A 15,501-nucleotide genomic window follows, 5' to 3' on the forward strand; every position below is an offset into this window, starting at 1 on the left:
GTATTCATTTAGCTTTGCCTAATGTTCTATTCTGTCACGTTCTCCCACATAAAAGCCACTCTGTAAATGAATATCTTCTAGTTATTTATAAAGGTACTTTGAAAAAATAGTAAAATCACTTGTATTTATACTAATTTAATTTTATCAGTATTTAAAGCAACATACAATGGTTATTTACCCATTTTCCATGAATTATATTGCCACAAAAGCCATAGCTCAGCTAATAAATCTAAAGCAATTTAACAGGAAGAGGAAAAAGTGTATGGATACTTGACCCCTGGAATATTTGCAAATAATAAGCAAAATAGGAAAAAAGTCAGCTAGGAACTGTTGTAGCAAATAAAAAACACCGGATTAAATAAGATCATGGAATCTTCCAGAATAAAGATAAATACTTTGAAAATTATATAAAATTTATTTTTAAAAAATTAGACAGTTAACAAGAGAATTCTAGAAATAACTATGAAAAGCAAAGATTAGCTACACATACAATCTGGAGGTATGAAATCTTTGTGCTGCTCTGGTGATTCTATTTAGATTTTATTTTCTGAAATAACTCTACATTTAACCATTCTGCTCCACACAATTTTTTAAAGGATTTTACACTGTTCAGTAGATCGTATTTTCTAAACACCTTTGATATTGAATTTGAAACACAGCTGTTTTATCTTTCTGTTGGCTTAAACAGTTGATATCCCTGGACAAACCACGTTAAAAAAATAATTGCTTTTTTATGTCCTCTACTCCTTTTCAATCTTTTTCATCTTTCAACAAAACCCAGTGAACTTTTTCCTAATCAATTTCTGTTTTTCCTCCAGGAATTTCTAAGAGAAATATGTCTTCAACCTAGTCCTTTGTCATCGTTCACTGCATGATTTTGATTAATGCCGGGTAACTCTTTCTCTGGCATAATTAAAAAGAAAACTTAGAAAAATAACCTAGTTTAGAAAGATCTTACAGATCCTTTGCAGACACAGTCAAAGCACATTAATGTGTGCTTTCACATATGAGACACATTCAATATGAAATGAATGTTTGGAAGTTCTCTATACCTCATAAACTATACCATTACCAAACCCTAGATTGTTTTCCAAATTTTGTCCAGATATGAATTTTAAATAATTACCAAAGCTTGCTTTCCATGTATCTGACCTCAGAAAATAACATAGTGGCAGTAGGTAGAGTGGTATTATCCTTTGATAATACTTAATCAGTGGTTCTCAACTAGGAGAGGTTTTAGCCCCCAGGGAACCTTTGACAATGTCTGGAAACAGCTTTTGATTTTTACAACTGAGGGTGGAGGATGCAACTGATATGTGGTAGATAGAGTCCAGGGATGTAGCCAAACATCCTGCAGTGTGCAGAACAGTCCTTCCTCCTGTGACAAAAACGTATCCCCAAAATGTCAATAGCAACAAGTTGGAAAAACTGTGCTCTAAATAAAGATGATATTGCTTGGAATGTCTAATTTTCAAAGACGAATCACTCACCTTTGGAGGTGCATGTCTCATTACTCGCTCCTAAGTGTAATACATACTGCCTTGCAATGATCATTTAGTAAATGATTGCCTCAAGGTGATGTGCTGTCTGACGATGGTTAAGAAACCTTGTGCTGGCTTGTTGTTCCACTGCTCTATTCGGGGTCCACACCTGCTGGGTGATTTTAGGACTAGTGGGGCAATCCAAGCAGCAGAGGGCAACAGAGGCATGAGTTTCTGTATTCCCCAGTTCACTGCTTTCTCTAGGCAGTGAGCTGATGAATAGAATAATCAAGACAATGTTGATGAGCAAGTAATTACATCATTTATCACACTGACTTGACCCGAATCAGCAGAGAAAACCATGTCAACAGCATCCAGCAGTCCTAACAAACACACGATTTGAAAGCATTCGTTTACATTTAACCCCAACTGTGTCTTCAAGTTGTCTTATTTTCACCACCAAACGAATGTAGCATTCAGTAACTTTCCCTTCCTCGTGTTGTCTCTTCCTCTGTAAGCTCTTGGTGATCCAGAGCCCCACATTTTCTAACTTGACTCTCTTTCAAAGAAGAAAACAGCCTCCAGGTCTCCCTTGATGGTCCAGTAGTTAAGATTCCACACTTCCAATGCCGGGACGCAGGTTCAGTCCCTGGACAGGAAACTAAGGTCCCATATGCTGTGAAGTGTGGCCAAAAAATTAAAAGAAGCAGCCTTGTTTCTCCCCCAGTCAATACTATTTACTCAGGATTCTACTCACCAACTGTACACTTTGTAGACCAGTTTTTTTCTTTTATTTAGCTTATTATCCTTATCACTCCCTTCTCACTGTCTTTCTTCTCACTCTAGGTCTTGGGGAAGTGGGAGTATCAGACATCAAATGCAATCTTTCACACAGCATGGTGGTAAAGCATAAAAAAAATTTAAAAAAATAACTCCCTGCAGTGCATAGGTGCACTGCCAAGGGGATTGCATTCTCGACTGTATTCTTTCTCCCCATACCTTTGAATCCATTTCTGCTTCCAGTTCATAAAGCCACTCAATATATCTTGGATGTGATTCCCCAAGACAAATCCTGGTTAAATAAGTGTGCCGATTCACTTTGACTTCCCATCATCATAGCCTCAGACCATGAACTTGGTCACTCTGCATCAGTAAGCTAAGATGGAAAATGACTTTCTTTTACCACCTTAGTGGTTTGCATTCAAAGTTACTGAAATAGAAATGAAAAACTGTTAATCTCCTAATCATTGTTAGCTCTAGAGAGGCTTTTGAATTTGTGTTTTGAAGTATACCCTTTCTTGTCCTTTTAGAGGGAAAAATAAAGCCCATCACTGCCTTTGGGTTTATGTTTTCATGAGACAGAAGCTTACAAACCATTTGCTGAACTGAATTGATTTATAAAGTTAGACAAACTAAGGAAAATAATATAAAAATGTTTAGATACTATGACTTGTTACAAACGTGCGTGTCAGTGTTTTTGCTTTGTGGTTGACATTTTCTAAATTACTTTTTGTAAAGTATTTAATCCCAAGGAATTATGTCCATCATGAACATACAATTTAGATAGACCAAATGTCCAAAAATAATGTCTGCTTACATCTTACAATTTGTTTATCTTCTTACAATGGACATTTTTTTAATTTGGCTTCTGGCAAAGAAAAATCAAGAAAACCTTTGACTGTAGCTCTACGGTTATACTATAAACCCAACCAGTTACATTACAAGATTGAGAGCTTTCTCCATTAAAAGATCTCCCTCTTGTTGATGTAGCCTGATATCCATTCTCAGTCATAAAAAGAATCCCTTAATTAGAAATCTTCAGTATGAGCATCATTTTATATCTTCCATTCAAGTAAAAGCCTGGCATATATGAACATAAAACCAAAATAAGCCTCTGTATTTCAGTATAACTATTCGAGATGCAAGTTTTGACGTATATTCTAAGCACGTTTGTCCCTTTCTCTGTCATTTTACTAAAATTGGAATCAGGTGAGGAGAGCAGCTTCAGAATATCATTGGTACAGGCCATGAATTAATCTTTCTCCCAGGCTTTCTGGTGATGACATTGCTGTCACGCTGGCTATCTTTAAGCAGACGTTAGGAATTTCCAGCTGAAATATCTGCATCCAGGCAACAGGTAGGTCTATTGCATTATGAAACGTCAGAGTGCTACAGTACAGCATCAAATCACTATTTCAAATTCCTCAGTCCACATACTCTCCAAGTCACTCAGAACCCCAGAAAGAATCTAAAATATCTCTGCAGAGCAGGCAGAATCACACTGCTCTTTGGACAGTTTTCTTTTTTGCCATAGAAAGCTAGATTAATTGTTCACTGAGAGCTGCAAAGTCTGAAATAGTGAAACAGGACCGAGTGAGATGCAGCATTCCAAAGAAAGAAGTCGTGAGTTCATTCATCAGAGTACACACAGGGGAGAAATGCCAGAATATCACGGGGCTGGTGGTGGCCAGGTCTTATGAACTGGTTAGAGAAACTTCTGCTTTTGAAGGCACAGCCCTCCTAATGCATTGCAGTTAATTTTCTTAAGTTATTGTACAAGTGCCAAGGATACTGTTTAAGTCGTGGCATCTTCACTCTGTGCACTGCTTCAATTAGTAGGTTCGTTAATATTGGTATCAGGTTCTTCGGCTCAGCAAACTTCTATGGTTATAAGAGAGTATACATTCAAAACTTAATTATACTGTTGAAACAGTAATTAAAATGTGTTGGCATGGCATTGTCAATTAAAGCTTTATTCATAAGCTTCAAGGAACCTGCGCTGTGTGCCCTGCAGCTGTGGAGAAGGCGCAGTAATGAGTTGGATGCCATTATTATGGGATAAACTACGAGGCTGTTATCCTAGCCTCCTTAAGACTTGATGAGGAGACACTGTATACTTTTTCAGAAGGTGTCTGCAGGTTTAGAGAATGGTGTTTCATTAAGAACTATCCCACTTCCTTGTGCCTGATTCAAAGTGTGCCGCACTTCTCGCTGTAGATAATGTATTCACCTTAACACCAACTCTCCACCATGTGTCAGCAGCCTGCCATTGTTTACTGCTGAAACCTTATGGCTGGAGAGCATTCCATATGTTCTAATCGATTCTATGGGGTGTGAGCATTACTCTAACACTCCTGCTCACATTAAAAGGACCCAGTGGCAAATGGCATAGCTTTCGGTGCTAAGGACTACTGCATTTTAAATCACTTCCAGATCGCTTCGCAGCGCACCTGCTAATGTCTGTTTTGGAAAAATAAGTGCCCCTTGGAAAGATAGTCTTAGAAAGGAACCACAGAGCAGGGAGCTCCTTGGGCTTGTAGAGGTCAGGCAGATGTTTAGAAAACAGAAGAACCAAAAATCATTTCAGCCCCTCAAAGTTTTATTTTAACGCAATTTAGAGATATCTGGATTCTTTCTTCTTTAAAAATAAGGAAACTAAAGCCAGAGAGTTTAAATTACTTATTCAAGGTTGACTTCCTAACCAGCTAGGGCTGGCAGTCAAGTGACCACAGTTCACAGTTGTAGAAACAATTCAGAATGAATCTCAGAGGAAAAGTCTGAACCTAAAACTGTCCATCCAGACATGCTCTGGCCTTAACATTAATGAGCTCTGATGCCTGGGCCAAGGTACTTCTAAGTTTGAACTTTATCTCTTCATTTAAAGATTGGGATTTTTATCTCCACATACTATCATAAAAATATCAAATACACCCCAATCCAGACCTTCTTTTTGTTCACTAATCGTTTGAAACTTGCAACTCCTTTGATGCATTATGAAATCACTAGACTACATAGACTCCTTTGATCTCTCAATCAATAACCCTTGAAGTTCAGTCACCCCTCTATTTCATGTCTTCCTCAGCACCCAGTGGCACAGAATCTTGATATTACAGTTGGTATGCAACTCTGTGTGTGTCACTGTCGTTGCTACTCTGTGGGGTAAATACTTGGGATGAGTGAACCTCCCTTTGCAGTCCATCTAGTTGTTCAATAAAATGGAAATGACTGAACACTCAGAAAAATTCAGTAGACATAGATCTGAGGAATATGGTTCCAGCCAACCAATGGGCTTTGCCTGGAAATCAGAAAACTGGTAAATATAATGTCTAGCGTCTCCTTTGCACTTTGCCCACCAAAGCTGTAAGTTTATGAACATGGCCTGCTGTTCGGTGTGGCGCGTCGCTCGTTCACCGTTGGGTGCTATGCCTGGTTCAGTGGATTTTTGCTGGTGCCACATGTATCTGCCTCATGTTTACAGACTGTTTCTGTTAACTACCACAGGTTTACACCCTACGAGTGGTATAACCCCCACCCATGCAACCCTGACTCAGACGTGGTGGAAAACAATTTTACTTTACTAAATAGTTTCTGGTTTGGAGTTGGAGCTCTCATGCAACAAGGTACGAGGTTGCCCATCTTTGTCACACTCATCCCATGGTCTGCTGACAGACTTTGATGCTGGTAAACTCCACCAAGAAGATAGTGGGTAGGCTCAAAACCAACTCAGAAGTTAAATAGAACCTGGCTTCCTAGGCAGTTCTAAAAATAAAAAAAGACAAAAATATGACAGGAACAGAACTCCTCTGCTACAGATCTAAAATAAGCTTCTATCAAGCAACAAACACAAATTTTCCTAGAGTGAAGGAAAGGATAAAATACCTTAGAAATTGTTTACAAACTGGCATAGATGGAGATATCTACCTTTTCCTTTATAGTCATAACCTCAGAAGTTACAATTTGAAAAGGGTTAAAATTTGAATCCTTTGAAAATTAGGTTGACTTACATCCTTCCAATAGATGACAGTCCCTAAAACTGTCACCTAATTACCACTCACAAACCCTACTGGGATTCATCTCAGCTTCCCAGTAACTTTTTACAATCTCCCTCAGTTGGTAACCATAGCAACAGTAAACTGGAGATGTTGGAGGAAATGAAATTGAAACCACAGAAATGTAATATATTTTGTACATTTTCTATGATTTGGAGGATTTTGACTTTGTGGGGAAGGGAGGAGTGAGTTGTTTTAACCTTTGGAAGAAATACAACACTTCTGTGGATTTTCCTCAGCTTTGATTCCAGGCGTATGGTCTAGAAAATACTTCTCAAAATTAAATGCATTAATTTAAGAAAATCATCAGTCACAGATGCTGTTGTGTTTGGAATATCTCCTTATTTGACAACAAGCTGCAAAATAAATTGGCAAAGGAAATTTCAACTAGGATATATATTAAAGATGTTTGTTACTTAGGGGTAAGCCCTAAGGCTTCTCAGGAGGGACTTGTTATCATGCTACTCGAAGTGTTTATATCGTGTTTAAGAATTCCAAAGAGAGAGAACAGGGTTTCTAGTGTGGAAACACCAAATAATTGAGCAAAGTGAGTAAATCATCTCAACACGCAGTTAAGTATAGCTTATTCAGGCAGTGCAAAGTAGGTGTAGACCCAGCACCTGATTTACTGGAAATCACTTGTGTGAGTTTAGAGCGTAAGACAGAACTGTAAATCCCACAGGAAAACTCGTCGAATGACATATACTGCTTTACCAGTGCATTCGGTTTTTAAGGCATTTATCTTGTGAGCAGTCACTTTCAAAGAGTGAAAGAGACTTCCTTCCTTACCAGTGGCTTGCCTTCCTATGCCATTAGAATAGAAAAAAATCTAGACTTGGGTTTCCTAGAGTATGTAGCACACCTGTGCAAGTACACGGGACCATGACTGCCTTCTGTCATATGAGTGCTACTGTTGTTCTTTAGTAGCTATGTCATGTCCAACTCTGCGACCCCTGGGACTGTAGCCTGCCAGCTCCTCTGTCACGGGATTTCCCAGGCAAGAAAACTGGAAGGAATTGCCATTTCCTTCTCCAGAGGATCTTCCTGATCCAGGGATCAAACCCATGTCTCCTGCATTGGAAGGCAGATTCTTTACTGCTGAGCCACAAGGGAAGCCCGTCATTTGAGTGTACCTTCCCCCTAAATTTCTCTTTTATACGCTACCTTTTTGGAGTTTCCCATCATCCACAGCAAACCGTGGGATGCAGTGTCTGCTAGTTACCACGACCTTGGGTACATGACAGTCAGCCCCAACCAGACTCTGCTTGTTTTTGAAGAAGTTTAAAGTATCTGTCAGGTGGAAAAAATATTACGATGTACAAATGTGCGGTACTGGTGACTGTTCGTGCATTTGTCCTTAGCATGTGGCATCGGACTGGGTAGCTAACTGACTGTTGTGCTCCTGCTAGCAGAAGTTTGTCACTGTACTCAATTGGAAACCATTTTGTTTAATTTCTTTTTTAATGTGATGATCAGGCTTTCTCTTTTCTACAGAGCGTGAGCAAAGTCTGGATCAGGATTGGCTGTCATGTCTGCCGTAAAAGGCACTAAAGAGACTTCAGCAAGTATTGTCTCTCATCCCAAATATTTTCTGATGATGTTTTATTCTACTTTTATTACTGTCATGAATTCATCCTCCTGAGTTCAGAACTTTAACAAATCATCTCGACTTGAGTGAAGTCATTTCTAGGTATATTAGTTAACATTGAGAGTCATGAAAGTCAGAAAACTATGTGAATTTTTTTCAAAAGATGAAGTGTTGAGAAATTCACACCATCTACCAAGGGTTTAAAATGTAGTACGAGTAGGTTCCTATTAATTATTTTTAATTTCCAAGACAACTTCATTCAAATGTATAAATATGTTTTATTTTAAAGTGTGATAGATGTGAATTTATTATTGCATGTAGACAGTTGGTTATCCATCTGTCTGCCCAGTTTTCCTGCCATATAATACACACTTATACGAATAATAAATTAAAACCTGATCTTTTCACAAATGCAACCAAATAAGATAAGGATAAATTTACAGCAGAAAATCTATACCTCTAAGCTAAGAAAATATATCTACTAACTGTATTACCTATTTCCTATGGGCATTTTATGAAATAAATGTATTTTAATGATAGCCAACTAAAGATCTAAAATAATATCACACTGCTACAAGGCTGCTAGATCAATTCAGTACGAAGATATGAAACAAACTTGGGCATTAAACATACACACCCACAGGCATATAAATCCCATTAAACTTCAAGATTACAGCAACAGCAACATACTATCTTACTAAATCCTTAGAAGCAATTTGATGAAAACTGTTATAAATCTGTGTAACGTTACACATTCAAATTCAAACAAACAAGCAAAAAAAAAAATAAGAAATAAAAACCACAGTGAAGCCATTAACCTCATTAAAAGAGAATAAAGTCCAAAAATAGCTTTAGAAGAATATAGCTAATTCAAAGCTAAGAAACTCTGCCAACATTTATCTGCATATCATGAGCCTGGAGCTGACTCTGATTTCATGAGCAATATTTGCATTTGTTTACAGACCAACCTTGAGCATAAATTCATGTATTTGTAGATTGGTAAACTCCAATTTCCCTATCTATCTTAAGCCATTAACGACAAAACTTCAAGACAATCAGAACAGTAAAAGACTCCTTTAAACTAGATAATTCACCTGCTGAACTTCACAGTTTAGATTTAACTTACGGTATTTTCCTTTCACTTCTTAAGTGGTCCCATAACCTCTCTCATTTCTCTGAGTTTTTGGAGAAAATGCTAAGAGAGAAGCAATGGTGAATTTCAGGCAAGCAGATTAACCAAAATCCATCCATGGATCAATACAATTAGGTTAAAGGCTGCATATACCTTTCTGTCCCTTTTGGTTCTGCTGCTGGATTTATAAGCTTCCATAACTCAGCTTGATCAAAAGTTTTGAGCTAGAGAGCTTTCACAGATGCTTGTCCTTTGTGTAGGTAAACTTTGCCCATATATCCTTTCTTCAAGAGAGAAAGATGCTTTTTCTTTTTGGTAAATACACTAAATGCCTCTATGTTACCTTTTTACAAATAATCAGGAACCATCTGATAACACCTAAAATGAGTGTTTTTACCAAGAAGGGCCCCTTTCTGCCTGCAAAACAGCCAGTCTTTGAAGTATAATTAAATGGTACTTCATTTGAGGACAAAATTGTGCCTTTTCAGTGAATATATTATTTTCAGTTAAACAAGAATCAACACTAAAAAAATAATTTTGACTTCAAAAATAACATAAAACAATAAAAGAATGATTCATCAGCTGTCAAGTACAGTTGCATCCAATATCATTTGATTTGTGAAACAGTGTTTTATTAAATGCATGTGATAAATAGCATGATACGTAAATCTTTTGAAAGTTTCTCCCAGTCTTTAATATTAAATAAAATATTAATTTAACATTTTAAAGCTTTCACTGTTGTACAACCTAGAACATTTTATTTCACACAATAAGATGTATATTAGACAGTACAAAAAGGCCAGAAGTCTGAGGATTTTTCAGCAAAAACAAGCAAATATACTCAAATCTAAGCAACTAAACTGTTTATAAATTATAGAATATGTCAGAGTTAAAACCATTAAAACCATCAAATGGAAATAGATCATATTTAAGTAGCAGCAATGATAAATGATAAAAGATCATTTAGATTTTACTCCATTTTCTAAAAAGATACATCTGTTCACCTACTCACAAGAGAATAGACGCTTGACAGATCTATGATTTTGAGTCACAAAAATGCATTCTCTCTCTAGACTACTGCTGAATCATGAGTCTTCTCCCTTCTCATACCTCTGTTTAACACTCTTACTCTGGTGATACCATCACAGGATCAGAGTTGATGCCCAAAGCTCTCTCGACCAGAATAGTTGGAGGGATATGGTGGTTTTTCACCCTAATCATCATCTCATCCTACACTGCCAATTTGGCCGCCTTCTTGACAGTAGAGCGAATGGAATCCCCCATTGATTCAGCGGATGATTTGGCAAAACAAACCAAGATAGAATATGGGGCTGTCAGAGATGGATCAACAATGACCTTCTTCAAGGTAAGGAACTAACAGTATATTCTCAATGGTCATCTCATACTGATGGAAAGAGGGTGTGGAATAAGAGTCTGTCCAAAAAAAAAAAATTGTTAGGCAACTTTTTTATAAAATAAAATGTCTAATGACATAATCTGATTACGAAGAACCCAGATGCCCACAGCAGTCAGTGTAAAGCAATTTCTTCAGTTCATCTAAATATCAGTCCTTCTATCCCCAATATAGTACACTCAGATCCACACATCTCGACCTTCAACATTTTTCTCTTGCCTTTACACCATTTAGATTTCAATCCTTCTATCCTTGATTTAGTACACTCAGTTCCACATATCAGTACCTTCAATATCTTTTCTTACCTTTACATCCATTAATTAATGACTCGTGTATGGAACTCACAAAATAAAGTTCATTTAATCTGAAATGTTAATCAAAATATGTGAATATCATTGTTTGATTCGTAGTGTTCTATACTGGATGAGACAGAAGCAGGTGACAAGTAAATGTGTTGATAGTGGAATTTATTTGGAGAGTTAAATCCAAAAATATCCCAGGAGACTCCAGTCTAATATTGCATCTGCAGCAAGAGGGACAGTGCTCCCAGTATAGCCTGAAGCCTTCCATAGCCTAGAGAGCTTCCTGAGGCACCAAAGGAGATTTAATCTAGAATCAATATAGTTTTAGTGTCAAGTACATTTTGTTGTTCATGTCTTTTAATGACTTACCCAGAGTAATGAAACTGATTTCAGCCTTGCATACAGAATAAGCTGTAGTAGTTTTATTATGAAATCTCAGATACTGTGTCTCCCATGGGGGAAAATATGGATTTTAATAGATCCAGAAAGCTTTAGAGATGACAAAAAACCTTAGAGATCAGAAAGATTCAGACCTTCACATTACTCATAAAAAGAACAAAACCCTCAGAAGCTAAATTATCTGCTCAAAATCATACACTTGGTTTAAGACAAAGATAGGCTAGGACCTTCTTGTAAGAAGTAATTGTGCTTGTGTGGGTGGGGCAGGGTCGGGGGTGGGAGCAGAGAAGGAAAACAATTGTAACCAGAATAAACTCTAAAAACACTTTTGTCAACATTTCACACCCGGATTACGAAAATGAAGTTGCCACCCCAGGACCAAGTGGACTACTCTGACTTGTGGAGAATATTAAAGTAGAGACAAAATATTAAGGGTAAAAAAAAGTGAGCACGTCTTGGTATAACAGTTCACAAAAATTGGTATTGTGTATGTGTGTATGTTAATCACTCAGTTGTGTCCGACTCTCCACAACCCCATGGACTATAGCTCACCAGGCTCCCATCTATTACTTATGCAGTACATGTGGTTTAGCAATTACCAACAGTAATAGATAAACAAATAAAAACTTGTTTTAAGAGTAAACTAGGGGGCATCCCTGGCAATCCAGTGGTTGAGACTTCACCTTCTAATGCAGGGAGTGTGGGTTTGATTCCTGGTCAAGGAACTAAGATACCATATGCCTCAGAACCAAATATATATATATATATATATATATATATATATATAAACAGAAGTGGTATTTTAATAAATTCAATAAAGTTTATAAAAAATGGTCCACATAAAAAAAATCTTAATAAAAAGAGTACACTATACCCAGAGGTTTATAAAAAAACAGAGTAATCTTAAAATGTTAGGATTTTCTTTTCCTCTATTAAAAAAAAATTACTTTTAAACACCTTATTTTTTAAGAAATATGTCATTGATTTAATGAAGGTATAAAGTGTGGTGACTGTTTCTTTTTTGGACAAGTGTTATTTTCAGGACAAATGACTTTAAATATTGGCTTTCCAACTTTCTGAAAGCTTAAATTTTCCTAAAATCAATAGTGTGAAGAAACACAAGCTACCCCCAGCTAGTAATTCATCACAATACTTGTCAGAAACCAGGAAAGTGACCTGCAAGGCATATAGGACCGACGGACACTGCTAAAGTAGAACTGAGTACGTCTGAAAAAATGTCTGAAATGACTTACCTCTTTCACCAATCTCAAAAAGTTTTGGAGTATTGGGAAAGGGGCAAGTAGAAGCAGAGAAGATTCTATGACTATTGTAGTGAGTATAGTATACACAGAGCTTGTGCTCAGCCATGTCCAACTCTTTGCAACCCCACGGACTGTAGCCCACCAGACTCCTCTGTCCATGGGATTCTCCTGGCAAGAATACTGCTTACTAAGATGCACTTCATAAATATAAAAAGAGGGAGAGGCTATGCTTTGAAAAAGCCACAGATCTGACTCTGCCACCATCCAGTCAAACACTGGATTCACACAGTATCCTTTAACCTTATTTTGCTTTGTCTCTGCTCACGTGTTGGTCCCCACGTCACCTGGCAGGACCCTAGGGTCAACACATTAAGGTATTCTTGGATAGCGCTTTTCACTGAAATAATTCGGTGCTAGTCTCACAACTGCTGCTCCCTGGGCATTTTCAGAGCAGGCTCCTGCTTCCTCCCTGGTCCTGAAAATGAGGCACAAGTAAAAGTTTCTCGGGTGACCGGGCAAACGAGACAATAAGCATCTCAGGGAGAAACACCCTGATGAGAGTACAATGATGGGAGACAAGAAGTATGCATTACACACTAGCTCATAGCCACACACTCTGCTCCTAAACACTTTAAATATATTATCTCAGTTTATCCTTATAAAGGGCGACTGAGGAGAAAGCTAATATTATCCCCATTGTATGATGAGGAAAGCGAGGCATATATACATGCGTGCTAAGTCACTTAAGTCACATCCCACTCTGCAGCGCTATGGACGATAGCCTGACAGGCTCCTCTACTATGGGATTCTCCAGGCAAGAATATGGCCTTGGGTTGCCATGCCCTTCTCCAAGGGATCTTCCCAACCCAGGAATCAAACCTGGGTCTCCTGCATTGCAGGCACATTCTTTACCTTCTGAGCCACTAGTAGGAAAGTAAATGAGGCATCAGTTCAGTTCACTTCAGTCACTCAGTTCAGTTCAGTAGCTCAGTCATGTCCGACTCTGCAACCTCGTGAACTGCAGTGCACCAGGCCTCCCTGTCCATCACCAACTTCAGGAGCTTGCTAAAACTCAAGTCCATCGAGTTGGTGATGTCAGCCAACCATCTCATCCTCTGTCATCCCCTTCTCCTGCCTTCAATCTTTCCTAGCACCAGGGTCTTTTCCAGTGAGTCAGTTCTCCACATCAGGTGGCCAAAGCATTGGAGTTTCAGCTTCAACATCAGTCCTTCCAATGAATATTCAAGACTGATTTCCTTTAGGATGGACTGGGTGGCTCTCCTTGCAGTCCAAGGGACCCTCAAGAGTTTCTCCAACACCACAGTTCAAAAGCATCAATTCTTTAGCCCTAAGCTTTCTTTATAGGCCAACTCACATCCATACATGACTACTGGAAAAACCATAGTTTGACTATACGGGCCTTTGTTGGCAAAGTAATGTCTCTGCCTTTTAATATGCTGTCTAGGTTGGTCATAGCTTTTCTTCCAAGGAGCAAGAGTCCTCTAATTTCATGGCTGCAGTCACCATCTGCACTGATTTTGGAGCCCAAGAAAATCAAGTCTCTCACTGTTTCCCCATCCATTTGCCATGAAGTGATGATGGAACCAGATGCCATGATCTTAGTTTTCTGAATGTTGAGTTTTAAGCCAACTTTTTCACTTTCCTTTTTCACTTTCATCAAGAGGTTCTTTAGTTCCTCTTCACTTTCTGCCATAAGAGTGATGTCATCTTAGCACCTGAGGCTATTGATATTTCTCCTGGCAAACTTGATTCTACCTTGTGTTTCATCCAGCCCAACATTTTGCATGATATATTCTACATATAAGTTAAATAAGAAGGGTGACAATATACAGCCTTGATGTACACCTTTCCCAATTTGGAACCAGTCTGTTGTTCCATGTCCAGTTCTAACTGTTGCTTCCTGACCTGCATACATATTTCTCAAGAGGCAGGTCAGGTGGTCTGGTATTCCCATCTCTTTAAGAATTTTCCACAGTTTGTTGTGATCTACACAGTTAAAGACTTTGGCGTAATCAATTATGTAGAAGTAGATGTTTCTCTGAAACTCTCTTGCTTTTTCGATGATCCAGCGGATGTTGGCAATTTGATCACTGGTTCCTCTGCCTTTTCTAAATCCAGCTTGAACATTTGGAAGTTCACTGTTCACATACTGTTGAAGCCTGGCTTGGAGAATTTTGAGCATTACTTTGCTAGCCTGTGAGATGAGTGCATTTGTGTGGTAGTTCGAATGTTCTTTGGAATTGCCTTTCTTTGGGATTGAGATGAAATGAGGCATTCAGTTCAGTTCAATTGGTCAGTTGTGTCCGACTCTTTGGGACCCCATGAATCACAGCACACCAGGCCTCCCTGTCCATCACCAACTCCCGGAGTTCACTCAAACCCACCTCCATCGAGTCATAGCTCCATTAAATAACTTGCCACAAATTTATAAAGCTATTGATGGGCGAGCCAGAGTTCAGTCAAACTTCAGAGAGTTCTCCAAGATAAGCATCTTGAGGATGGACAGTTGGTCTCTTTGTTTGTCATTTATATCCTCAGAACCTAAAATAGTACTTGGCACATAGTAGACACCTAGTAAAGGATAGTAGACACTCAGAAAATATGTTTTTAATAAATGAGTAAAAGCACTGATGAAATCTAAGAGAGACGATTTCTATCAGAGAAAGAAAGAAGAGAAAGAAGGGAGGGAGGTGAAGAAGTGTATCTGTGCAGGCTGATATAACAGAACATCAGACTGGGAAGTTTATAAACAACAGACATTTATTTCTTACAATTCTGGAGGCTGAAAGTCAAGATCGGGGTCCAGCATGGTTGAATGAGGGCTCTCTTCCAGGTTGCAGATTTTATGCTGTGTCCTCCTGTGGTAGAAGGGGCAAAGGTCTTTTAGGAGCTTCTTTTATAAGGGCACTAATCCCATTCATGGCTCCATCCTCATGACTTAAACACCTCCCCAACACCTCACCTCCTTATGCCATCACCTTGGAGGGTCAGGATTTCAGCATATGGATTTTGGGGGGAAACATTCAGACCATAGCAGGAAGGATACAGAGAGATCCACAGAGGAAGAGAAGCC

At 38.4% G+C, this 15,501-nt stretch overlaps 1 protein-coding gene across 6 annotated transcripts in view; it reads left to right on the plus strand.

Moving 5' to 3' along the window:
* The window catches only part of GRIK1 (glutamate ionotropic receptor kainate type subunit 1), a 460,642-nt gene that overhangs the window by 410,115 nt on the left and 35,026 nt on the right, over positions 1 to 15,501 (plus strand). For all 6 annotated transcript variants that reach the window (XM_055421544.2, XM_088836755.1, XM_088836734.1 and 3 more), the window contains 2 exons: positions 5,763 to 5,881; positions 10,179 to 10,396. In XM_055421544.2, coding sequence (XP_055277519.1) covers positions 5,763 to 5,881; positions 10,179 to 10,396 — 337 coding nt within the window. The remainder of the gene's footprint in view (positions 1 to 5,762; positions 5,882 to 10,178; positions 10,397 to 15,501) is intronic.

The sequence above is a fragment of the Moschus berezovskii genome, chromosome 1 (genome assembly GCF_049115385.1).
Source record: "Moschus berezovskii isolate FMDL1 chromosome 1, NW_MosBer_1.0, whole genome shotgun sequence".
Lineage (NCBI taxonomy): Eukaryota > Metazoa > Chordata > Mammalia > Artiodactyla > Moschidae > Moschus > Moschus berezovskii.